The 23,882-nt window shown below is 31.4% G+C and overlaps 6 protein-coding genes across 6 annotated transcripts; 3 read left to right on the top strand and 3 right to left on the bottom strand.

Moving 5' to 3' along the window:
- Positions 1–497: 497 nt before the first annotated feature.
- On the top strand, positions 498–1,513 carry LOC101220871 (actin-depolymerizing factor 7). The gene is made up of 3 exons (XM_004152337.3): positions 498–546; positions 767–1,026; positions 1,139–1,513. Exons 1-3 carry the CDS (start codon positions 544–546, stop codon positions 1,287–1,289), a joined length of 414 nt encoding a protein of 137 aa, XP_004152385.2. The 5' UTR covers positions 498–543; the 3' UTR covers positions 1,290–1,513.
- Positions 1,514–3,187: 1,674 nt separating this feature from the next.
- On the top strand, positions 3,188–3,848 carry LOC101221104 (stress-induced protein KIN2). Its single transcript, XM_004152338.3, has 2 exons — positions 3,188–3,316; positions 3,485–3,848. Exons 1-2 carry the CDS (start codon positions 3,257–3,259, stop codon positions 3,626–3,628), a joined length of 204 nt encoding a protein of 67 aa, XP_004152386.1. The 5' UTR covers positions 3,188–3,256; the 3' UTR covers positions 3,629–3,848.
- Positions 3,849–5,524: 1,676 nt separating this feature from the next.
- Positions 5,525–6,275, bottom strand: LOC101221346 (stress-induced protein KIN2). Its single transcript, XM_004152339.3, has 2 exons — positions 6,127–6,275; positions 5,525–5,897 (listed from the first exon to the last, which is right to left on the bottom strand). Exons 1-2 carry the CDS (start codon positions 6,184–6,186, stop codon positions 5,754–5,756), a joined length of 204 nt encoding a protein of 67 aa, XP_004152387.1. The 5' UTR covers positions 6,187–6,275; the 3' UTR covers positions 5,525–5,753.
- A 1,046-nt stretch (positions 6,276–7,321) lies between these two features.
- Positions 7,322–8,535, bottom strand: LOC101221583 (ethylene-responsive transcription factor 1A). Its single transcript, XM_004152340.3, has one exon. The coding sequence runs from the start codon at positions 8,304–8,306 to the stop codon at positions 7,554–7,556; it is 753 nt and encodes a 250-aa protein (XP_004152388.1). The 5' UTR covers positions 8,307–8,535; the 3' UTR covers positions 7,322–7,553.
- Positions 8,536–13,174: 4,639 nt separating this feature from the next.
- Positions 13,175–16,583, top strand: LOC101221809 (deSI-like protein At4g17486). The gene is made up of 5 exons (XM_004152341.3): positions 13,175–13,612; positions 13,731–13,970; positions 14,785–15,072; positions 15,833–15,913; positions 16,185–16,583. The coding sequence occupies exons 2-5, from the start codon at positions 13,814–13,816 to the stop codon at positions 16,337–16,339; spliced, it is 681 nt and encodes a 226-aa protein (XP_004152389.1). The 5' UTR covers positions 13,175–13,612; positions 13,731–13,813; the 3' UTR covers positions 16,340–16,583.
- A 503-nt stretch (positions 16,584–17,086) lies between these two features.
- LOC101208430 (putative disease resistance protein At4g19050) lies at positions 17,087–22,562 on the bottom strand. Its single transcript, XM_031885409.1, has 3 exons — positions 22,399–22,562; positions 18,059–21,390; positions 17,087–17,366 (listed from the first exon to the last, which is right to left on the bottom strand). Exon 2 carries the CDS (start codon positions 21,386–21,388, stop codon positions 18,152–18,154), a length of 3,237 nt encoding a protein of 1,078 aa, XP_031741269.1. The 5' UTR covers positions 21,389–21,390; positions 22,399–22,562; the 3' UTR covers positions 17,087–17,366; positions 18,059–18,151.
- Between the last annotated feature and the right edge of the window lie 1,320 nt (positions 22,563–23,882).

Raw genomic sequence — 23,882 nt, 5'->3', positions numbered from 1 at the left:
ATTTATCGTTTTTATTAGAAATTAGTATGAAACAAACATGCACTCATTAAATTTTTTATATATATAAAAAAGTTAATAAAATTATTTTTTAAGAAAGAAAATTAAAAAATTTGAAATGGAAATAGAATAAAATGAAGGATTATTCTCAACAACCGAAATAGGATTCAAACTTCATCAACTTTTTGTTGAGGGAAAGATGGCAATTAGAAAGTGTAAATTAGGGGTTTGATGAGTGAAAATAGGATAAATTGAAATTGGTGATTGAAAGGATAAAAGCTTAATGTGGAAAATGTATTATAATTAATTAATGAGATAAAAAATTGTGGAAATCATGGATTGGATGAGCCATTTTAGACAATTCTCAACCTTTGCTTTTGTTTCCTTAAACCTCTTTCTTCTTCTCACCTCTCATTTCATCCCAAAAATTAAGGATCTCTCTTCTCCATTCTCTTTTTTCTTCTCTATTTCTCTCTTTCTTCTTCCCTTTCCCTTTTCCCATACTAACAACCCTTTCTTTCTCCTTACTCCCCAACAAATTAAACAATGGTATGTTATTGTTTCTCATCCCAATCTCTGGTTTTCCTAACCATTTAGATTCTTTTAGTTTTACATTTGTTTGGGAGGCAGATTATGTGTTCTTTGGTTTTCATGTCATTTCATTGTTTACAAATGTCTTATCTTTTGTATTACGTTTATTCACGTAGTTCAATGATCAATGATGATTAACATGAATTGGTTTGTTTATAATTCATGATGATTACTATAGGCGAACGCGGCGTCTGGAATGGCTGTGCGAGATGAATGTAAATTGAAGTTTTTGGAGCTAAAAGCAAAGAGAAACTACAGATTCATCATTTTCAAGATTGAACAACAAGAAGTTGTTGTAGAGAAGTTGGGACAACCAGATGAAACATATGAGGATTTCACTGGATCTCTCCCTGCAGATGAGTGTCGCTACGCTGTCTTCGATTTTGATTTCATTACTGATGAGAATTGTCAGAAGAGCAAGATTTTCTTCATTGCATGGTACATTATCTAACTACACTCTCAATCCAAACATATATAGTTAAGTATATTTTGATATATACATATATGAAAATGTTGATCTAAATGTTGTTACGTTGAGAAACATATATAGGTCACCAGATATTTCAAAGGTGAGAAGTAAAATGGTGTATGCAAGCTCGAAGGATAGATTCAAAAGAGAATTAGATGGAATTCAGTTTGAGTTACAAGCAACAGATCCAAGTGAGATGAGCTTTGACATTGTCAAGGCACGTGCATTTTAGATTAATTAATGCACACAACAAATATATATCTAATCATTTTGTTCTTCATTTTCCTCTAAATTATATTGAAATGTGTTCTCTTTTGTTCATCTCCAACAAAACTACACATTTTATATATAGAGAGAAGCTTTTGTAATTTTCTTTTTCTTTTTTTCTTTTTTACTCAAATGTGTACGTGTAGCATTTCACATGCCAATGTATTTCCAAACTTCTTAATTATATTCTTTCCTCATTTTGTACTTTGTACTAATCTCTTACCTCATCAAATAATCAACAACAAACCATTATTAGTCATACCATATCGATTTAGAAATTTTTATATACGAGTAAAATGGAGTTTAATTGTTATAACTAATCATCATTCAAGAAGGCAATATATATGAAAAACCATCTAATTCAATGCATTGATACATGTTTATATTAGTTTATATATCAAACCGTTATCAATGTGTATCGACTTTTCTCACCTATCGACTTTTTAATTTCATTAATTTGCGCGCTAAATTTTATCAAAGAGTTGTAATATATATATATTTTACCTTAAATAACTTTAAATGATTTTAAATAATGTTACTGTTTTTACCCTCTAGTTAATCATTCCAAAACAATTGCTAATGAATAACATATTCACATGACTTTCATCAAAGATAGAGAAAGGAATCTATCGGTTAATTTGATGAAATATATACTTTATAGTAAATTTGATACCAAGTAAACTTTTAATTTTATAAATTTATAAATACTAATCTAAATGAGAAAAAAATACATTTTATATAGTTGAGAAGATATAAAATTTAAAATCAATTAGATTAACCAACAAAAAAAATCTAGATTTTTATTAAGTTTAAAAAATAATTCTTCCACTCACACCTAGTAAAAAAATTACAACTAAAAAAAGGTGAAGCCAAAATAAACACTAAAATTCTTTATTAAGATATATAGATAATGAACTATTTCAATGGTTACCGAGTTTTCAGATGCAACATCTTGTTTCAAATAGGTTGAGAATTTCATAATGAAAAGATAAACAAATCAATTATTTTTCTAAAAAATAATTAAGCAAGTTGATATATTCTTTTAATATACAACAATTATGAGAAAGACCGAGATTAAACCTTCAACTTTTTAGATAAGAGATCATTACAATTTTTACTAAACTAAACTCATTTTATATATATATATATATATATATATATATATAATCTTGAGATTATACAACAATTACTGTTTTGTAAGTCACAAATAATATATAGATAAAGTTTAATGCATATATATATCAACTAATAAAATTTGGTTTGGTTTGAAAATATTGATGGGGTTTGATTTATAAGTTTGGATTAATATTATGGTCTTGCTTGTTAACTTGTTGCATTTTTTTCCTTCCCCGTTTTCTTAATGTATTTTATGGTTTATATTTCCATAACGTGTTTGAAAGTAATTCGTAAATAGTTAAAATTATTTTTGTCACGTTCTTTATTGTTAAAAAACTAAACCTAAGGTCTAATTCCACATATTTAAATGTAAATTTAAAAAATTTAAAATATATATTTCACTCCAAAATGAATTGTTGACTATTATTTGATATTTAATCCCAGACACACCCTTTTAAGAATTTCAATGAATAAATCTTGTAAATGAAATTAAAGGGTGGAATTTGCACAAACAATTATATGGTCAATATGAAACGTTGTTTCCTCAACTAAAACTGAAGTCAAGGGGCCTCTAAAATAGACCTACTTTCCCAATAGCATTATGACACGTCTCACAACTTATCAAATTAAAATGTACCACGTGTCATGCAACCTACTATTGGGGTACACGTGTCAAGCAACATTTCCATTCTAAACTACTATATAAATCACAAGCAATTGAATTCTAAATCAACAACCTAATTACACAATTGTAGTTTTAAAAAATCCCTTCAAGTTCTCAATTTCTTTCTAAATTAAAATTCTTCTTTTGAAAGAATGGCAGATAACTCCCAGAACATGAGCTACCAGATTGGAGAAGCCAAGGGTCAAGCACAGGTTCACTACCTCATCTTATCTCATCGTTCTTTATATTTAGCCACAAAAACTTAAAATGATTATCATAATATAAAAACAAGTTTCTAGACACACTTATTTTTTGTCTTCTTAAGAAGATTAAGGAGTTATTTGATCGAGACATGTTGAATTATGGGTGATAATGTATAGGAGAAAGCAAGCAATATGATGGAGAAGGCGAGTGATGCAGCTCAATCAGCTAAAGAATCAATACAAGAAGGAGGACAGCAGATGAAGGCCAAAGCACAAGGTGCAGCTGATGCTGTCAAGGATGCCACCGGAATGAACAAATGAACAAGCCACTACTATGAATATCACATATGATAGCTTTACAAAAACAAAATGCTATCGTATAGACTTTCTATAGCGTTTTATTTTCACTTTCCCGTTTGAAGCTCCTTATTGCTTCCTTCATTTTAGGTTTTCCTTGAGCTATATTATAGCTATTTCTTGTGTTCTCCTCTCAATAAGAATAAAAGATAATTGAAGAAGGTTCAACTTATGCTGTCAAGGATGATACTTTCTTTTTTATCAATCATTATTAGGTGAATAGGTTTATATGTTCAATTTGTTGGACACCATAATAAAAATATTAATTACCCTTTAATTAAGATGTGAAAAAAAATGTGTGATTTAGATCAAGGAGAAAGACTATGTCAATCTTTTTTTTGCTAAAATGTTGTATAGTTTTATCATCTTTATTAATTAAAAAAACACTTCAATTCTTTAGTCAAATTATAAGCAAAAACATTTTTTTTTTCAAAACTTGGTTTGATGGGTTTACATTAAATTAAAAAGAAACACAAAAATATTAATAATAATTGATAAATTCTTTAGAATGTCTTGTTTGATCCTTGTAAAATGTAAAGATATATATAAAATTAGTAAATTAGATCATGGTAAGCAAATATTTAGTCCTAATAATTAAATTACCTCACAAAAGTCCCATCAAACTAATTGCAAGCATTAAACTCACAAAATTCCGCAAGCAAATGGCGAGATGACACTTTTTTTCATTATTGATTTTTGTATTTATTAGTGCTTTATTTTAACTTAAATTCACTTATCAATAGTTTTCTTTTTCCAAATATCAAATTTTCTTTAATTTTTTTTCAAATATTTATATCAAATAGATTTTATTCCAAACATCATTTTCTAAGACCATTTTTTAAAAAGACAACCCTCAATTTTTAAATTCACGTATTTGCTCTATAGTTAATATATTCATTATATTTTATTTCAGAATTAAAGGGCAAGAGACTTCAAAATGTGAATTTTATTGATAAATTTCGATAATTTCATAAAAATAATATTTTAAGAAAGGAATAAGATATAAATTTCCACTGTCACAACAACAGAAAAAAAAATGTATTATTGTATTATTCTTTCTTTTTTTCCCTTATTGTTTATGATGTAATTAAAACTCACATTTATATTTTAAAAAATTGCTAGTCTTTCTTTATCAAATTATAATAAATGTTTTAGACATTGTCTTTCTATAAAAGCTTAGTCTGGTGTCATATAAAATTTCATCCACCATTTATTGATATATACAATAATTTAACGAGGGTTTGGATTCAAAATACAAAATAAACCTCTTGATGAAATAAAAAAGTGTGAAATGGAACCAAGAGAGGTTTTAAGTTTTTATATTAAAGATGATTAAAATTTATACTATTCAATAGATAAATTAATATTTTAGAATTTTGTATGTCAATATGTAGATACAAATTGTTATTGAAAAGAAACTGTTGGAAGAGATCAAATTCAAATTTTCCAACTTTTTTGGTCCACTGTATAAGAAGATATAAACAGATTCTTAAGATTTTGGTTTACGCCATATTTGGAGTCATTGAGCTTTTGTAAAACTCGACAATTTTACTCGTGAGGTTGTGTTTACATTATTTGGTAGAATTATCAGTTCAGTCAGTTTCTCACTAAATCCTAATAGAAAAGGAAAACTGATGTGACATTTATCGAACGTGGTGGGCATGGTTTCCACTAGCTGCCTGTGTCAGTCGTTGTTGCCACAGTTTTTCTTCCTTTTTATCTTCTTCTCCTTTCTTTTTTCTTATCTTTTTCCTTATTCTTTGGCCTCCTCCTCGTTTCTCCCTTCCACTTCAAGAAACATACAGTATCCACTAATTCAAACACATACAGGTTAAAAGATTATTATTGAAAAAAAGAGGATGAAATAGAATAATGTGATATATTCTTTACTAAACTTTTTAGGTGATACAGAAAAGAAGCAAAATATTTTGGCTCTACACTCAATTATTATTAGCACTTTGATCTTTTCCACACAAATTATGAAGAATGAGGCTCAAAGGCCTTTTGGAGCTTTAGCCAAAAACAGAACAAAAACGAAAAAGTCACTGATAACAGAACTCAAAAAATGGGCTGATCAATAAAACAAATATCATTTGTTCATGCCAGTGGCATCTTTGACTGCATCGGCTGCACCTTGTGCCTTAGCTTTCATCTGCTGTCCTGCCTCTTGCATCGACTCTTTTGCTGATTGGGCTGTATCACCTGCCTTGTCCATCAGGTTGCTTGCCTTCTCCTACAATATCACGTAATATAAATCATTATATTACCAATCAATTCTTGATTTCAAATACGGTGTTCTATAAGTTGAGTTGATCAGGGTGTTTTTAGAATGGGTTGGATTGTCTAGTTATTAATTATTTTTTATTTTAAATTTTATAACATATTTCAGAGACAAAATAACTAGTCGAGCCAAATATGTGAAGTTTAATAAAGTATTGAAAAGTAGGAAGGGTATAGTGAACCTGGGCTTGGCCCTTGGCTTCTCCAATGTGGTAGCTCATCTTCTCAGAGTTGTCTGCCATTTTCTTTTTATAGAGAAATTCCAAAAACACAAAGATGAGAGCTTAGAACTTAGAACTTACAAGGAATTTTAGATCAGAATAAATTTGTTTGTGTTAAAATTGAGAAATCATGCATGTGATTTATATAGTAGTTTAGATCGAAACTTGCTTGGCGGGTGTCATGCCATGTGTAGATAAATGCTACATTATAGGTTGTGGCCGTTTGAGAGGTAATACTTGGTCACCATGTCCTTGGAATGCTTTAGTAATTAAAGAACTAATTAATTGACCAGGATTTTTTATGGTGAGGCTTCTCATTTACTTTGGGGCTCAAATGATCACTTTCGAGTTAGATTGAACTATAACGAATGGTCCATTCTTTAGCAAGTTTGCGTTATCTTATCGTGATTCGACTACTCATATCAAATATTTCGAGATCAAAGAACAAATTTCAAAAAACATTTCGTTAAATTTGAAAGTACGTTTATTAAATAGTCTCCTCCAGTAGAAATCCTAATGCAACGTAGTACAACAATAAAATAATTTGATTGCATTTTTGGTTCATATCATATATCAAAGAATTTGTTGTATTTAAATGTAATGGTGTTTATGATAGGGGATGAAAATGGGCTACATTTTTCTTGGAAGTTTGAAGGATTTCCGATCTTGTGGATTGCAATATGGAATCCTATTTGTGGTGACCAATTTACGTATTAATATTCAACATATAATTTGATTCTGAAAGCTAGTGAAACAAAATCCATATTATCTTTTGTCATTCTTTTGCAAACATGCTATCTGAAACTTGGAGATGAAGTCTATATATATTATCAAATTAAACAAAATGATCACCTACTGGATGTCTAATGAGTAAGCTGTTATAAATTTTGATTTGACTAGTGTGGTTGGTCTGATGCGATAGGAGGGATTGTAAAGTAAAATGCTTTTGAAACAGTTACTCTAATTGGTAGCCATCTTTTGAAGCTACTCAACAACTTATGATTTTTGTTGATTCTATAAATAGTTATTGTAGAACCAGATCACAATAGTTTATAAGTTGTTAAATTTTTACGTAAACCTAAGAAATTTTCTTAACTACATACCTTTGGGTTGTTATTAGGCACTAATTATTAACTAAAATATAATAGCTTTGACATTGATTCTAAAAGCAGACGTGAATTTAAGAACTTATATTCATAATGACACATTACAAGAAACCTTTTCGAAAGAACATTCTCCAAAATATATTAATATTGACAAATTATATATCCACAAATTCAAACAAAACAAAAAACATTCCCTCTTCACAATATCTTTCTAAAACTTTTTTTCATTAAAAAAATAAAATTAACAATTGAAGAGATTTTGATATCTATGGGCTAAAATTGTTAGCATTGGCTAACAAACAGCTGTCCTCCATGTGTAAAGCTTGCCACTTGTTGCTCCACTTGTACTCCTACACTCTCCACAGCGGACCCAACTTTCTTTCTTCGCTTCGGCGACGAAGATACCTCCGGCGACGATCGCTTTGATGTCACCCGAACTGGTTCCGGCTCGCCGGAGTTGACACGGAGGGGGAAATTAAGCAAAGCCCTTGATCCTCGCATTCGGTAAGCCGCTCGATCATAAGCCAACGCCGCATCCTCTGCCGTCTCGTACGTTCCAAGCCAAACTCTTGCTCCATTTTTCGCTGGGTCTCGAATCTCCGCCGCGAATTTCCCCCATGGCCGTTGTCGCACTCCTCTATAATGCTTCCCTTTCTCTGGTACCACGGTCGGCTTCATCGTCACATTCGGTAACACCGCGGGGAAACTCAATGGAATCACCTCCGGCTCTGATTTCACCTCAGAAAACCCAAAATCACAACTTCCTAGCGATGGAACCCATCCAACACCGACGGCGTCCCGTAGAACGGCGGCGAGCATCATATCTTCGGAGTCGTCAACCTTGAGAGGCAAATCACCCCAATTGTCTTCAAGACATGGAATTAAGCTACTAAAACTACCACTCCGAGTGAAAACGGGAGTGGGTCTGCCGAGGGGAGCGGCGGCGGCGGCGGAAATATCCGATTCACCTAATAAGTGGCGGCGAATTGGGTCTAGGAAACAAAAATCGGACTCTGATTTAGTGGTGTGGTACATAATTCCCCTGAATCTTCAAAACCCAGATTCAAATTTGGATTTGAAAGTAAAATTTAGAGAGATAAATAGAAGAAAGATGAGAAACTGATCGGAGTTTGGTGAATTGGAGAGGTTTTATATAGGAGGAATAGATTTATGCACATGGGATTTGAAGGTTTGAAGTTTGAAAATTAAAAAAAGCAGTCTTTTTTTTTCCCCTCTTTCTTTCAATATTATTTTATCTGTTTGGTTGAAAATTCTAAAGATTTATTTGTATATTTATTTGGTGAATGAGGTTTCTGAGAAGGTTCTTTAGAAGAAGGGGAAAGAGCAACTTGGGAGGGTGGTAGAAAGTGGAAGACAGGTATTAGGTTAAAAAGTTTTAATACGAAATGACGTTTTTGCCCTTCATCAGTTGTTGATTTCCTTTCTAGGAATCTTTTTGTCTTTTCTTTTTCGTCGACCTCCTGGCTCTCCTTTTCTTTCTTCTTCCTCTTCATGTAGATGGTTTGGCTTTTGTTCATTTGAGAATAGAGAATTAGTGCTTTTGGAAATGGCATTTAATTGAAACCACTCAATTTGGATTATAAAAGTACCCGAGAGACAGAGGAGAAACATATATGCTACCAATGATCATCCATCGGTTCGTGATCGATTTTTTGTCTAAACTAATTTCAACATTAATGAGTAAGGTCGGTCGATCAGTTTTTTTTTTTTAAATTTTCGATTTGAAGCTTTTCGGAATCGGTCTCAGCCGACCGATATTATGTAGGTCAATTTGGTTTCTTGGTCCATCATGCTTACTACTTCTTATATAGTATATTGATGATATTTATTCCATATGAGAAGTACCGTAAGTATTTTGATTTATTTTCCTATATTTAAAATTTTAGATGATTTTTTTTTTCTTTTTGTTGTGTGACATCATGAATGAACTTTGTATATAAGTATAATATACAAAGGCATCATTGCATATTTTGCATTTTCTTCCACAAACCCAATGGCCACTAAAACCCTAAGCTCTCTCCCACTCAAAGCTACCCACTAACAATATCATCAAAATTCTTGGAAGATCGTCCCATGGGTTAAAAATATCAAATACCACTTTTTTTAAGTTTATATATTATATATATTGGAACCTACCAAGAAATATGCAAAATTTTATCCATTTAGAAACCCTAAAAAGTACCATTTTAATTTATTTTCACTCTTCCCTTTTTGGAGCTATTGGCTGTTTTATGTGATGATTTTGCCACTTCATGTGAGCCTATCACTTTCTTCCCATCATCGTTTATGCAATTTGTGATTAGTTTATGCAAGGTGATGAACCAAATAAAAATAATTTTTGTTGATAGTACAAATACTAAAGGTTAAACTATGTTTATTTTGATAATTTTTTTAAAATTTTCAACTATCACAATTGAATAATATAATAAAATGTTGTTTAGATGCATAAAAAAATGTTCATTAATGCAAAAATATGAAAAACAAATTGGATGCTACATAATTAAATATTAGACAATAAAAAACCACTTCAAATATAAACAACAAAATATTCTAAATTTTCATTAACATGTATGAAACTTGATTAATATTTCTTCTGAACATAAATAAATATTAAACATTTGAAGTATTTGGTTTAGGAGGAGGCTAAAAAGGGGATTAGAATGGTCGACAAGATTATTGGTGGTGGAAAGAGAGCGTGAAATGACGAAAATACCCCCACCCGTCATATTTGATTAAGAGGAAAACAACTAACAAGTAGGGTTTCCTTTTATAGTCAAAGAGCCTCCATCTGGTCTGCACCGCACGTGCGCCGTTATGCAGCCTTTTTCTTCCACTCAATTTTTCAAATTCAATTTCCAATCCTATTTCATATATTCATTCATTTCCTTTTCCTTTTCTTTTTCTCCCTCAACAAATTTTTTTTATTTTTTTACAATATGAATATTACAATTTAATTTATTTACAATACATTTTTTAGGGTTTAGGGTTTAAAATAAACTTTTCTATATTTTATAAAGGGCTTTTTTTAAAAATAATAATAGAAAAAAGAATTTCTAATAATGTTTGGTTCATTTTGTTATTTTTTCATAATTTTAATGTTTTAACGAATTGTTGAATTATTTCGTGAATATTTTTTAGCTCTAATTTTGGACCAATTTAACAATTTCAACATTATTTCAAATTTTACACATTATTTAATTCTTTTTCATTAACATTATTTTCAAATTTTGGCATTAAGTTAACCCATTAGGTTAATAAAGTCATACCTTTGTTTTAAAAAAATGATAATATTTAAAAAATTATATAAAATGGCCTATTATAAATAAATAACACTACTACTACTTAACCCATTAAAATGCATATTTTTCACAAACAAATCAAATATGGCTTGGTTTTTTTTTATATATATAACTAATCGACTTCATTTCTTTATTAAAAATTTGATAAATAGTTTATCCTAAACTTTGATTAAATATTTAATGAAACAAATATAAATTAAATGATGAAAGGAAAGGGATAGTAATTTTTTTTAAAAAAATGTAAGTAAAGAATTAATAAGAGAAAAATATAGGGTTTTTAATTTGCACATGTTGGAATAGGAAGGTGAGAGGGACTTTCTTGGTTTGAAAATTATGTAATTTGGATAATTATAATAAAATTGACCAATTGGATTTCTCATCTCTTCATTTCAATTTAATATTTCAATAAATAAAGTAATAATTGCTTGCAAATTTAAAATTGTCTTCATCTTTGAGGGTAGATATTGAATTATATACAAAAATTAGGTCAATCAATTCATTTGACTCAATAGTTTCTTTCTTTTTTTTTTTTTTTTTGTTTATTTTATTTCTTTTGAGTAACACATGTTGAATTTTCCCAAAGTTGCCATTTTTAAATGGAATGTTCTTTTTTAAAAAATAAAATTGAGGCAAGAAGCCATATGATATTTATAAATATTCTAATTCTCTACCATATAATTTATTCATCAAATGCAGTCATCCTTTAAAATTTATCGGAATATATATATTTTTATTTGTCTTTTTAATTCCATCATTATTTGAGTAGAAAAAAAAATAGTATGGAAGGATTTAAGGAATAATACATGACCTCGTAAGATGGAAGGATTTGCGCATTAGTATGGTGCTTACCGTTCAAGCTTTTGATGTTTAAGTTAGAAAATATAAAATGTGTAGCAAATAAAAAGACTAATGATTCTTATCTCTCTTTAGAGTTTTAATGATATCTTTATAGGTGTGCTTCAGTTAAGCTTTAGCCTTTCTGTATATAAGGTTTCAGAGTTGCATTAGAATTGTCGTTATTTAAATTATCGAGTACCTTCACTTAGCATGCATATTTTGGATTAATTAACTAAGATGATCCATTAGGTCAAGACATTAGTGAGATATGCCCTATTAGATTTAGTTAGACTCTACCTCAAACCTTAACAATTGAGACCGAGCATGATGGTTTGGGTTTTTGACCCAAGTCAAACCCTCTTTCTTTAAGCTTAATTATATTAACCCTAAGTTGCAACTTTTGGCTTGAACTATATGCTATACACTATGTTATATCTTTGTTGTTTGTTAAATGTTGAATGTATCTTCTAGTCTAAAAAACACTCACAACATTATCGATCAAGGGTAACATTATAATTTATAAAATTAGAAAATTAGAAAATTAGAAATTAAATAAATAAACAATAAAAATTAACGTTTTTGAAACTAATAATTAATGTATTTATATACTAACACATGTAAAATGATGAGAATGGTAACAATTAAAACATGTGGAGGAGGAAAAATAAATAAATAGACAAAAGCAATAATATATAGAATAGTAAATTAAGATGAGCTAATGGTCAATATATACCTAAGACTTCTTTGAAATGTGTGATTGATACAACTCTCTGTCTTTATCACTTAGTTCATGCATTTTTTTTTCCTTCAACAATACACATTATAAACTATGTTGAATATAGACCCTTTAATTAGGTATCAAGATTGAACGGATAAAATGGTTTTTTTTAGGGTGTAGTTCGTCTTGTACTTTTAAATGTGCACAATTTTAATACAAATACAAAATTAAAATTTCAACGAACAGTATTCAAGCCATCTAGATTTTTTAAAAATATATTTCAAACACAATCTTAGTTTTCAAACTCTTAAAACATAGTTGTGGTAAATACAGTTTGAATTCAGTAAATTTTATAGTTCAGATCAATTTAACTAACGACTCAATTCTATTTATAGTTGAGATTGATAGAAGACAATTGTCAAAGTTCGTTATATAACATAGTTAATCTCAACTCAAATGTTAGAAGCGGTAACTTTTCACTATCTTTAATGGCTTTAATATGTAGGAAGACAAGAGGGAGACAGCCAAGACCTCTCCCCACCCCATGTGTTCAAAGGCTAATAGACAATTTAGAAGATGAGAAGAAACCTATAAACATTTTGAAAATGACACATTGGGGTCCCTCACCTTTTCTTTTCAATTACTTCTCATTTGTCATTTTGTTCACATTATTATTTGGAAAGGGAATCAACCAATTCATTTGTGTAATTTTTAAACCATCCTTCAATACCAAAATAATATAACATTGTATAGTAAACAATGTAAGGCACAACTATAGGTTAAAAAGAATAGTATATAATATCATTTTAAAAACATATTAGGGACCATGTGACACTTTGTTCCAAGCTCAAATCAAGCATCAAATTTGGTCTTCCAAAATTTAACTTGCTTTTTCAAACTTTAAAAAATTAAATATGAAAACTAAAAGGTAAAAAGTTTTCAAAACCAAAAACAATGAATATCAAAAAAAGAAAAAGAAAAAAAGTAAAAACGTAAAATTGAGAGTAAATATTTCTAAACGTTTGAAAAAAAAACACAAAGGTAATGGAGGTTGAAGTTGAAGGAGACAATGGATATTTAGGCAAAGTTGGTGATCAAATCATAGAAATTTAGGGCTTTCTTTTTTCCCCATGATTGATTGATTGATTGATTGTGTTCTTGAAACCCCAGATTTCGTTTGATCCTTTTTAATTTTTCCTTTTGGTCTCATTTTCATTTCTCTCATAACGTTGAAGGGATCAAGATCGCTGTTTTCTTTCTTCGATCTCTTTCTGCTCTTCCTCATTGTCTCTCGGATTCGATGTTTTTAGGGTTTACCCTTTGAATGTTAGTTCAATTTTCAAATCCTCTCTTCGTTTGTGCAAATTTTGGATTTGCAGCTTTGTTTCTCCAGGTTTTTTCTCGCAAAAATTGGGATCTTTCCGTTGTTTATCTCAACTTTCTCAGCAGCTGGACTGACGCTCAAGGTTTTTCTTTTTTTCCCTTTTGAAAATTTGCTTCAGTTAACAGGATTTTAGTTTTTGTGATTGTCGTTTATAGAAACCTACTAATTCTGTAGCTACTACTCCTTTGAATTTTCATCAGGTTTCTTGAAGGGTAACTTACGAAGATGATTAGTCTGTAAATTTTGGCGTTTTTTCTTAGAACCGGGCTGGCTATTAGACACAATGCGTCTGTTTCCAGTGGGATCTAGCCCGGATTTTACCGAGGACAAGGAGCAGGGCAGCGGTCATGCTTTGCTATATCTTAATGTCTATGATCTTACTCCTATTAATAACTATCTCTATTGGGTTGGACTCGGAATATTTCATTCGGGTATTGAAGGTATGTAAGTTATATACTTCTTTACGATAGAACTGTTCTTGTGTTCCTTATTATAGATTCATTTGTTTATTATCACTGTTATTGGCGACTGGGAAGTTCTGTTTGCAATGGTGGTAAATTGGTTATCCTGAGATAAATATATGAAGCATGGATATCTAAATGGTATATTTTAGTTGTATTGGATTGGGGGGAGCTGGAATTAGTTGAACTTGGAGAGTTATTAGGGGCATATGTTTAAGCTCACTCATTATCTGAGGTAGTACTAGCATGCAGTTGTATATTTATGCTTTCCTGACTTGACTGATGGGATATCTGAGCATCAAGAATTTCAGAGTATGGTCTATTGGAACTTCTCTTTCAGAGATATTGAGCTTTTTCTTGAAATATATTGATGAATGTTGGGGACAGTAGGCTTTTGTAATATTTAATTTATGATCACCAACAGTGTCATAGTAACATAATTGTTGATACATGATTCCATTTGAAAATTCATTTCTGATCTTGATGTGCTGTTCTGTTTGCATCTTATCCTGGTATAAAATTGTGTTAGATACTGAGATTAGTATAGGGTTAGGGGTAGAAGGGTGATTAAATATTTAGGCGGAGAGTAGTGGTTATAGATAAGAAGTTCGTGAGTGAAAAAGTGGGAGTTGTTGAGTAGATAGATCTTGAGTAGTATTTTCAAGAGAGAGGGTCCCAAGTACCATAAACTTGGATCATATTGTAGTTCGTAGTTAATTCTCAATATATGAAATATACTTATTCTTGTTAGGAAGTATCCTAACAAATTGTTTTTACTTGATTTGATGCTCAGTCCATGGTATGGAGTATGGCTTTGGAGCACATGAATATCCTACCAGTGGGGTGTTCGAGGTAGAGCCAAAAAGTTGCCCTGGATTTATTTTCCGAAGGTCTGTATTATTGGGAAGCACTGATTTATCTCGTGCAGAATTTCGTTTGTTTATGGAGCACCTTTCTTCAGAGTACCACGGTGACACATATCATTTGATTGCCAAAAATTGCAACCATTTTACAGAGGAAGTCAGCATGCGGCTAACTGGGAAGTCCATTCCTGGATGGGTGAATAGACTTGCTAGATTAGGTAAGAAATCTTTTCTTCCTCAGCATGCAATTTTGAATCACGCTATTATCCTTAAATGTTTAAATGAATAACGGTGTCTACTGCAGAACCTCCTCGTAGATAGAATAACTGAGTTATATGTTCTCAAGCCACCTCATGCTATAAACCTAGGTTTAAATGTTTATTTTGTCTCTAGAATTTTTACTTAACTTTCATTTCTAATCTTTACATCTTCCACTGTTCTAGTTTGATCCTTCATTTCATTGGCATTTACCATATTGTTGCCTATCTAAAGATTTACAAATTTGGGTTGAATAAGAGTTGTATGACAATTCTATACAAAATGACATATTTTTATGGTGTGAACTTTGATAAAACGGATAAACAAAAATGTCTATAAAATGAATAACTTCTAGTTTTGTTCTTTAATTCATCTATAGTTCTTGATTTATCCTAACCCTGTGAGATTTTAGGATTCCCTTGTATTTGATTCCCATCTTAGAGGCTCTGTGATCTGCCTGACAGCACCTATAAATCATCAGATACGTTACTACTTTGATTTTGATTCATGTAGTTTAGTGATGAATGGGGAAAATGGTTTGTTTACCTCATATGCTCTTAACGCTAACTTTGATTCTTCGTCCTCCAGAAGCATTAGAGTCTTGTGTAGAAAGGTGTTTCGTAGAACATCAACTACTAGTATATATTCTTGTATTTTGCTGAGTGTTCTTGATGGTTGCATAGTTCTTTCACCTTATCACACTGTTATTTTGAGTTTCAGGCTCATTCTGCAATTGTCTTCTTCCAGAAAGCATTCAGATTTCAGCAGTGAGACACCTTCCCGATCATCCGGCCTATTCTGGTATGTTTCTCAATATTTTATCATATGCATTCTTCAATTTAGTAGTGCTTTTTCCTTTGGCGTTTCAATAACTTAATGAAACTATCTATCATGAGTCATGACAAAGCATCTATTTATGATTATTAACTCGGCGTCGTTTTACCTCAATTTACATTCGGGATGAACATAATGGTGATGGTAATGGGATATAAATAAACATTAAACCTGCTCTGACGTTTGTTCTCGTCGTCCTGTTTAATTATTCTCTGTGGTCTGGTATGCCATAATTCAGATGACGATGACGATGACGGGTCAGAATCTCTTGCATCTTCTACATCCGCAAGGAGCGAAGATGAGGAATCGGATCATCACTTACTGATGAGTCCCAATGGTGATGTAGCATTTTTAAAAGAGAAACCAGTGAAGATAGCTAGAGAACCTGTTTAATTCATTTGCTCTTTGGTTCCCAACTTCTTTGCCATGAATCACTATATTGTTTGTATTTGTGAAATGTAGTATTGAATGTATCATTTGATAAGGCCAAACTACTTGAGATCCCAACATTTTAAGTGATACGATGATAATAGCTTAGAGTTATATGATATGAGTATCATTCAGAGATTGTTAAAGGTGAAAAAACATAGCACCAAGATTATCATATATGTAAAATATCTACAGATTTGATCACCAAGTTTGTACTATGCTCTTACTGCATGAATTTTTATTCACATTCGTGTCACAGGACGACTTGTGACAAAATGGCTAGAGTATTATATTTAATTTTTATAGGTTTTAACATAATCCTTCTATATAAAATTTCATTAATGTAAATATAATAACGAATAATTAACATGATAACTTGTTTAAATCAGAAGACCTTTTTTTTCTTTCTTTTTTTGGCTCTTTCAGTATACATTTCATAAAATTAAAACCTCCGATTATTTTCTATCTTGGTTTTTAAAAAAACTATACTTATTTTCTTACGATGTCTTTGTCATAGATTTTATCATTCTAATTAATAATTTTCAAAACTTAGTTTGTTTTCTCAAAGCATCCCAACAAAGTAGATTTGTATTACAAATCAAGGAAATGAATAGGTGGGAGGACCAATGTTTAAAAGTTCAATTTTTAAAAACAAGTAAAATGTTACTAAACATTGAGTTCTTAATAACTCACTTTGAGGCTTCTACCAAATTGAGTAAGTAAAAGTGTGATTTACCACTTAAATTTACTATAATATAACTGAAGTTTACATTAAAGAAGGAAAGTGTTTGTCGTAGGGAATACACATCCAGCGTTGTTTTCAACTATTTGCTGCTTCTACATCTATCACCCCCCCCCAAAAAAAATATTATCACTATAAAGTGAAGCTAATTACCGTCCATCTCCAACGATTCAAACCGTCAACTTAGAAGGAGACGGCGAGTAACTCAAGATAGTTTTGCTTCAAGATGGTAATCTCTAAAAACCTCACCTGTAAAATAACAGTGATATAACAACTTAATAGAGTTGGTCAGATATTTACTCTTTTTTTCTTTTTAGTACAACAGGGTGACTAGTTATCAAAACAGTAATAACATGTTTAGTTCTAATAATCATTTAACTATCAAGATGGTCGTAATATATCTTTATATATCTAAAGCAAAATAACACTTTTTGGTCCTTGAATTTTATTGAAGTTATAATTTACTTCGTAAACTTGAAGTTAGTAATGATTTAGTCTGTATGCTTTCAAGTTTGTAATAATTTAGTCTCAACGATGAAAAATTTCTTCAAAATCAAACTTACTCTTTGTAGTTTATAAATAAATTTAATCTCAAATCAATTTGTTACTTGTGTAAAAAATTGTTAAGTGTGTAAAAAACTTAAGCATACATGAATTGTTACATGTAGTAAAATACATGGACTAAATTAATACTCGCTAAAACCTAGGAACTAAATTGTTACTATTTCAAAAAAAAAAGTGACTAAATTGTTAGCTCTCTAAAGTTTAGGCACCAAGAAGTATCTGTGATGCTCATTTTGGGGCATGTGTGTGTGTGTGTTTTTAGGGCTGTAAGCAATTCACTCTTTTCTCAACTTTTCCAGATCAGGCTTTAGTCAAAGGCACAACATGAATTGTTCTAAGAAAAATTAAAATATCAAACATATAAACACAGAGCTAACCTGCAGTGGCAGCAAAATGTTCCTCCACAGTATCTTTGATGCTAAAAGTTGATCATCACCATGATCTGACAGATGTTGCTTCCCCATTTCAATTTATCTGACTTCGTCCCATTGCTCACAAATCAGGTCCCTTTCAAGTTTAGGACAGTTCCTAATATTAGCTGTTCTCAAGGATGGAAGTTTCAAGCCAATGTCTGTCAACTCAGGCAACTCTACCAGATTCAAGGAGTGCAACTTCTCTAAAATACACTCTTCTTTAGATTCACATATAAACTTCAATCTATCACAAAACTTAACGTGGAGAATCTCGAGGCTTTTTGAGAGATGAGAGGACTTAAACAGAGTCTCAAGCTGTGGGCAAGAATCTATATACAGCTGTGTGAGGTTTGTGATGCTCTCGAATTGAAGGCCTGTAGAATGCACATTTTTCAAGATAGGAAGGTTGGATATCCATAGGATCTTTAGATTGTTCAATAAAGTGAGATTATCGTTATCCTTGTCTTTCTTCATTAGACTCTCCAGGTTGGTACAACTCCAAATCCAACAGCCTTTTAAATTATTTGCATTACCCAATTCAGATAAGCTTCTAATAAACCCATTTTCAACTAAAGAAACATATTCAACTTTCATAAGAGCATCCTCAAGGCCAGTTGGAAAGCTCTCAAATCTGCGAATTTCCAAAAACGGGGAATACTCGTGTCGATAAGACATGAAATGAAAGTAGATATCTTGAAAGCTAGTCCCATCTTCATGTACACAGATTTCTTCATCCTCCTCACCTGTTTTTAAAGGGCATACAGAGATGAAAAATTTATTGAAGCATGAGTTCCATACGTCAGGTATCGCCTTCATAGTTTCGAAAGAATTCATATTTCTCACAATCATGGAAGGCTTAGTTGTAATATTCTTAAGTTCAGACGGCATACCAATTAGGTCCCAGTTTAGCTCTCCAGGAAGTGATTTTATACCTGTCCAATTGAGTTCAAGAGTGTCTGCAGAGGCTGGCAAGTCTAGATGCATTAGTCGAGTTACCTTAGCCATCTGACAAGGGAACTTCTTGACTTTTGTCCCCTTTAAATGAAGAGCCTCTAACTTCACAAGTGGTTCTAGAGTAGGAATCTCTTGTAGTTCTGAACAATCTGTTAGTAGAAGTTGTCTAAGGTTGGTAAGATTTGTGATTGTTTGTATTTGTAAAGAATTGATCAGTGTCCTCGACAAATCCAAGACCTCAAGGTTTGTGAGTTTATCCAATAGTACTGTCGTCTGCAATTCACAACCTCTTAGAGAAAGCTCCCTAAGGTTGGTATAATTGTTCAAGGGTACAGATCTTAGTTGTGTTTCTGATAGGTTGAGGATTTCCAACTGATTCATATTATCAGGTAATTCAGCTTCCCAATCTCTCAAATTTTCCGCACCACAGACATTGAGCTCTTTAAGTTTAAATGAGCTTATACATGGAAGTTTTGTAAGATTGACGCAATTCCTTAGTAGAAGATGAGAGAGGTTATGAAGACCAGATAGGTCAGGCAAATTTTTAATTTTAGTTTCTGACAGGTCGAGGCGCTGGAGATAAGTCATGTGGATAAAGGATTCGCCTTCTTTAAATTCCTTAAAGGAAACACAACCTGATAAATCAAGGACTTCCAATTTCTTCAGAGCAGTGAGACTTGGTAACTCCTGCAGTTTGCTGCATTCTTGTAGTTTAAGTTCTTGTATATTAATAAGCCCATTGAGTGAAGGTAGTTTCTCAACTAGAGATTTTGAGAGATTGAGATGACGAAGGCATGCCATATTATTGAAGGTGTCATCTTCAAGTTCAACCAATTTTGACATCTCAGAGAGATTGAGCAGCTCAAGATTTGAAAGATAACGGATGGTGCAAGGCAAACAACTGACTGCAGTTTTGGAGAGATCAAGCATTTTTAGGTCATTATCTTCTGAAAAGGTGTCATCCTGAATTTCCTTTAGCTTTAGAGCGCCAGAGAGATCAAGAACTTGAAGCCCGCTCAACCCTCGAAGGTTTGGCAGTCTAATCAGTTCTTTGCAATCTCGATATGATAAACGAGAAAGCTGCTTCATTTTCTTAAGAAATGGAACATGTACAATCTGAGTTTGAGAAAGGTCAAGTTGTTGAAGATCTTGAAGGGTATTTATGCTTTTATCTCCAAGACGTTCCAGTGAAGTTGCACCAGAAACATCAAGCAACTGCAGCTTCACGAGTCCTTTTAAGATTGGCAAGACCTTTAGGCAGTGACACCCCCGAAAGTTGATGGATCGGAGTTCATCAAGCTTTGACAGAGAAGAAGGAAGTTTTTCAATTCCAGTTTTAGATAAGTTAAGGCTTCGGAGCTTAGATAAACACTCAAATAAGTTCTCTGGGATATGCTTAACGTTTTTAGCATTTGATATCTCTAGAACTGTTAATGCCTTCAGATTCACAAGGTCATCAATCTTCTCCAGCAGATCACAGTCTTTAAGCACAAGGAAATGAAGGTTTCCCAACATGGATAAACTGACGGGCAGTGCTTTGATCCTGGGTCTGAAAATGGCAAGAACTTGGAGATTCTTCAGGGTCGTAAAATATGTTTCGATAACCTCCTGGCAAAGATGATATCCATCAACCAACAGTACTGAAACATCTTTCCAGTCCTTCTCACTTGTTCTGGTCATTCCATCAGCAGGCCCAACACTGTCAAGACCTAGCCACTTTTTATCCTCATACACCCCACTCAATCCTAAAGTAGGCTTCCAAACGAAACCAGTATATCGAGTATCAGGAATGTCGCGTACCAATTCCTCTATAATGACGACATTATCATTATCTTTTTCAGTTTTGAGTAGGTCATGCTCTATGAGGTTCATTAAAACTTCATGTCCCTGATGATATGCCTTGTCAAAATTATCAACAAGGCCAAAACATTCTTCTAATATCCAGTTTGTAATCAACACATTGTAATGAACTCCACCGTTGTTGCGGAAAAATTGTCTGCTGTGCCAGCAACAATTAATCATTGCCAAGTCACTTCTTGGCAACATGTCGAACCCATACCGCATCAGTGATATTTGTTTACTCTTTGATGTTTTGCCTGTGGAACAACGGCTATCCATTTCTTCCAAAGCTCTTTCTACTCTCCAATTATCTCCATTGTGCTTTGCGATATGATTCAAGGCTTCAGCAATGATCCTATTTAGAGTAGGATTGTCACCACAATTTTGTATAATTTTTTCTGCCGTTCCCTGAAACTTTGGATTGCTCCTAACATCATCTGCCACCAAGTGACTCAGTTGAGTCAAGGTGGGTGCCCGAAGTTGCCCTGCCTCTGAGTCCATAGCTGAAACAAATACCGTTTTAAAATTAGGACGAAAAGTATGGTTTTCTATGACAGTAACCATTTGGTTTTTTGTTTTTATTTTTTAGAATTAAGCCTGTAAACACCTTTTCTAATCTCAAATTGCATGCTTTATTATTTTATTTTTACCAATATTTTTAAAAGCCAAATCAAATTTGAAAAACTTACACTCAATTTAGCAACCATTAAGTTTTTCGTTTTCGAGAATTATGTCTACTTTCTCACCATTTCTTTAAGTAGTTTTCATTTTCTTAGATAAAATAAATAAATTCTAACCCAAATTACAAAAAAAACAAAAACAAGTTTTAGAAAACTACTTTTTATAGTTTCCAACAAAACTCGAATTGGTTTTTTTGAAAACATTGGTAAAAAGTAGATAAGAACGAGAGAAATTTATACCCAAAAAAAAGTGTTTATAAACTTATTTTTCAAAAACAAAAAATCAAATGGTTATTAGTGAGAGGACCTAAGAAATAACTTTTTTAAAAGTTATTTTTGTTTCTAAAATTTTATTAATAATTCAATTCTTATATTTATCAAATATGCTTACGTCAAACGTTTCATTTGTTGTACTAAAAAGTAACACTTGTACTTAGTACAAACACAAACCATAGTAAGAAATGAGAAGAAATAGATTTAATTTTCAAATTTAAAAAACGAAAAATGAAATGCCGGAGCCTGAGCTATTTGAAGATTATAGCAAATAACAAACAGATAAATCTATGTAGCTAGCTTCCATTCTCCAGTCCCTATAGAGTTGATAAGAGATCCCTAGACTTAAAGATTCATTTTAAGGTAACAATTACAAGAAACAAAGAAAAGGGGTCAACTACAGAAAAACTTAGGGTTTTCAAGGGTTTGGTTTCATCATCAGTTCAGCGTAGAAATGAATATGAGCATACACAAGAAAGCATCATTGTTTGGAAGAAAAAACAGAGATAAAAATTATAGATAAATATCCATAGCAGAAGCTTATAGAAAGGAAATTACCTGTAGAGATTGGGTTATCACAGAGCCTTGAGTTGTTGTCTTCAACAACGGAACTTAGAGATTAGAGATTAGAGATTAGAGCTTAGAGGACTTTCCCCATTGGAGACTTGGAAATAAAAATGTAGATGAACGTGATCCATGCCAACGCTCAATCGCACTAAGCTATTTATTTTGCTTCAATTATTTCCTAAGTATCTATTTCACTTACCATTTAACATTAAAATTCACCCAAATATAACTTTATATATATATATAATAGGTTGGTTCGGGAGAAATTAAAAACTAAAACATTCAATTAGGTGAAAGTTATTAGATCTAAATAATTTATTAATTAGTTAAGATATTTTTTATAAAAAATGTTTGAATTTATACAATTTTTAAGATATTTCAACCTATATGTGATAGACTAATATAAATAAAAGAGGTATTCATAATTTTTTTTTCAAATCATTAATGTTAGATTTAAAAAATAGATAATAAAAAATTTATTTTTTATTAATTTTGGTGATAGAATCGAGAAATTAATTTTAGACAATACCAAAAGTGAATACTTTGTATTAAAGGGGATAACATAGTATTACTAATTCATTGTTGGGACATTCACTTATTTCATTTCTATATTGATTGTCTAAGCATTTAAAAATAGGCTGTGTCACGAAGATATAATAGCATATAAATCTTTTATTTCATCATACCGTCTAAAAGATGGTTCTCTTGGTAAGGCATACATACATTCGAGTATTTTTAAATATAGCAAAATTTTTATTAATATAACTTAAAATTGTATTAAATTTTGAAAATATTTTTAGTAGTTTTATTATTTAAATTTTTTATTATTATTATTATAAGTAAAAGAAAAAAGATTCCACGACTTGAAAACAACCACATTTCTAATATTTTATACACTTTTGTTACGAAACCTAACAAATATATCATATAATTAGATAAAGATCAAATTCTCTTGAAAAACAAGCCATTGATAAAGGTAAATACCAAATACCTTGCTTGCTTCTTCTTCTATAATTAGATATCTCATGTATGATGAGAGAATATATAACATATTGTTGGTGACTTCAGACCCAAGACATGACCATCTCCACAACAAATCTTATAAATTTTGCTAAGATTGAAATCGAACAAACAACCGAAGTTGTGTAGTTTTAATTGTAATGGAATTTAAATGACTAGAATGTAAGAACTTAGTTAAAAGGGAACTCAATTCGATTAAGGGGATCTAGTCTAGGAAATCGAAATTTGCTCATCTACTTGGTTGCTGATAGAACACGTAAGAGGTCATTGCTTGCTTGATTTTATTATTGGTTCGTTCACTTGATAAAATGTCCAAATGCATTTATTAATTTCTTAATTAGTCTATATGTTCAATTAATTAGATTCGAATGGTCCATATTAACTTGGCATATGCATTTATAGCAATTTGAGAAGTCTTAACTACTAATTCGATTCAACGTGATAAAATCTCCAAA

The sequence above is a fragment of the Cucumis sativus genome, chromosome 5, assembly GCF_000004075.3.
Source record: "Cucumis sativus cultivar 9930 chromosome 5, Cucumber_9930_V3, whole genome shotgun sequence".
Classification (NCBI taxonomy): domain Eukaryota; kingdom Viridiplantae; phylum Streptophyta; class Magnoliopsida; order Cucurbitales; family Cucurbitaceae; genus Cucumis; species Cucumis sativus.
The sequence above is the reverse complement of the archived record's forward strand: the minus strand, read 5'-3'. Positions and strand labels throughout refer to the sequence as shown.

Excerpts from the sequence above, each read along its gene's own strand:
- LOC101220871 (XM_004152337.3), top strand. Across the intron at positions 1,027-1,138 it reads AAGATTTTCTTCATTGCATG|GTCACCAGATATTTCAAAGG; the intron begins GTACATTATCTA and ends AAACATATATAG.
- LOC101221104 (XM_004152338.3), top strand. The coding sequence starts at position 3,257 with ATGGCAGATAACTCCCAGAACATGAGCTACCAGATTGGAGAAGCCAAG. Across the intron at positions 3,317-3,484 it reads AAGCCAAGGGTCAAGCACAG|GAGAAAGCAAGCAATATGAT; the intron begins GTTCACTACCTC and ends GATAATGTATAG.
- LOC101221346 (XM_004152339.3), bottom strand. The coding sequence starts at position 6,186 with ATGGCAGACAACTCTGAGAAGATGAGCTACCACATTGGAGAAGCCAAG. Across the intron at positions 5,898-6,126 it reads AAGCCAAGGGCCAAGCCCAG|GAGAAGGCAAGCAACCTGAT; the intron begins GTTCACTATACC and ends GTGATATTGTAG.
- LOC101221583 (XM_004152340.3), bottom strand. The coding sequence starts at position 8,306 with ATGTACCACACCACTAAATCAGAGTCCGATTTTTGTTTCCTAGACCCA.
- LOC101221809 (XM_004152341.3), top strand. The coding sequence starts at position 13,814 with ATGCGTCTGTTTCCAGTGGGATCTAGCCCGGATTTTACCGAGGACAAG. Across the intron at positions 13,971-14,784 it reads ATTTCATTCGGGTATTGAAG|TCCATGGTATGGAGTATGGC; the intron begins GTATGTAAGTTA and ends TTTGATGCTCAG. Across the intron at positions 15,073-15,832 it reads GAATAGACTTGCTAGATTAG|GCTCATTCTGCAATTGTCTT; the intron begins GTAAGAAATCTT and ends TTTGAGTTTCAG.
- LOC101208430 (XM_031885409.1), bottom strand. The coding sequence starts at position 21,388 with ATGGACTCAGAGGCAGGGCAACTTCGGGCACCCACCTTGACTCAACTG.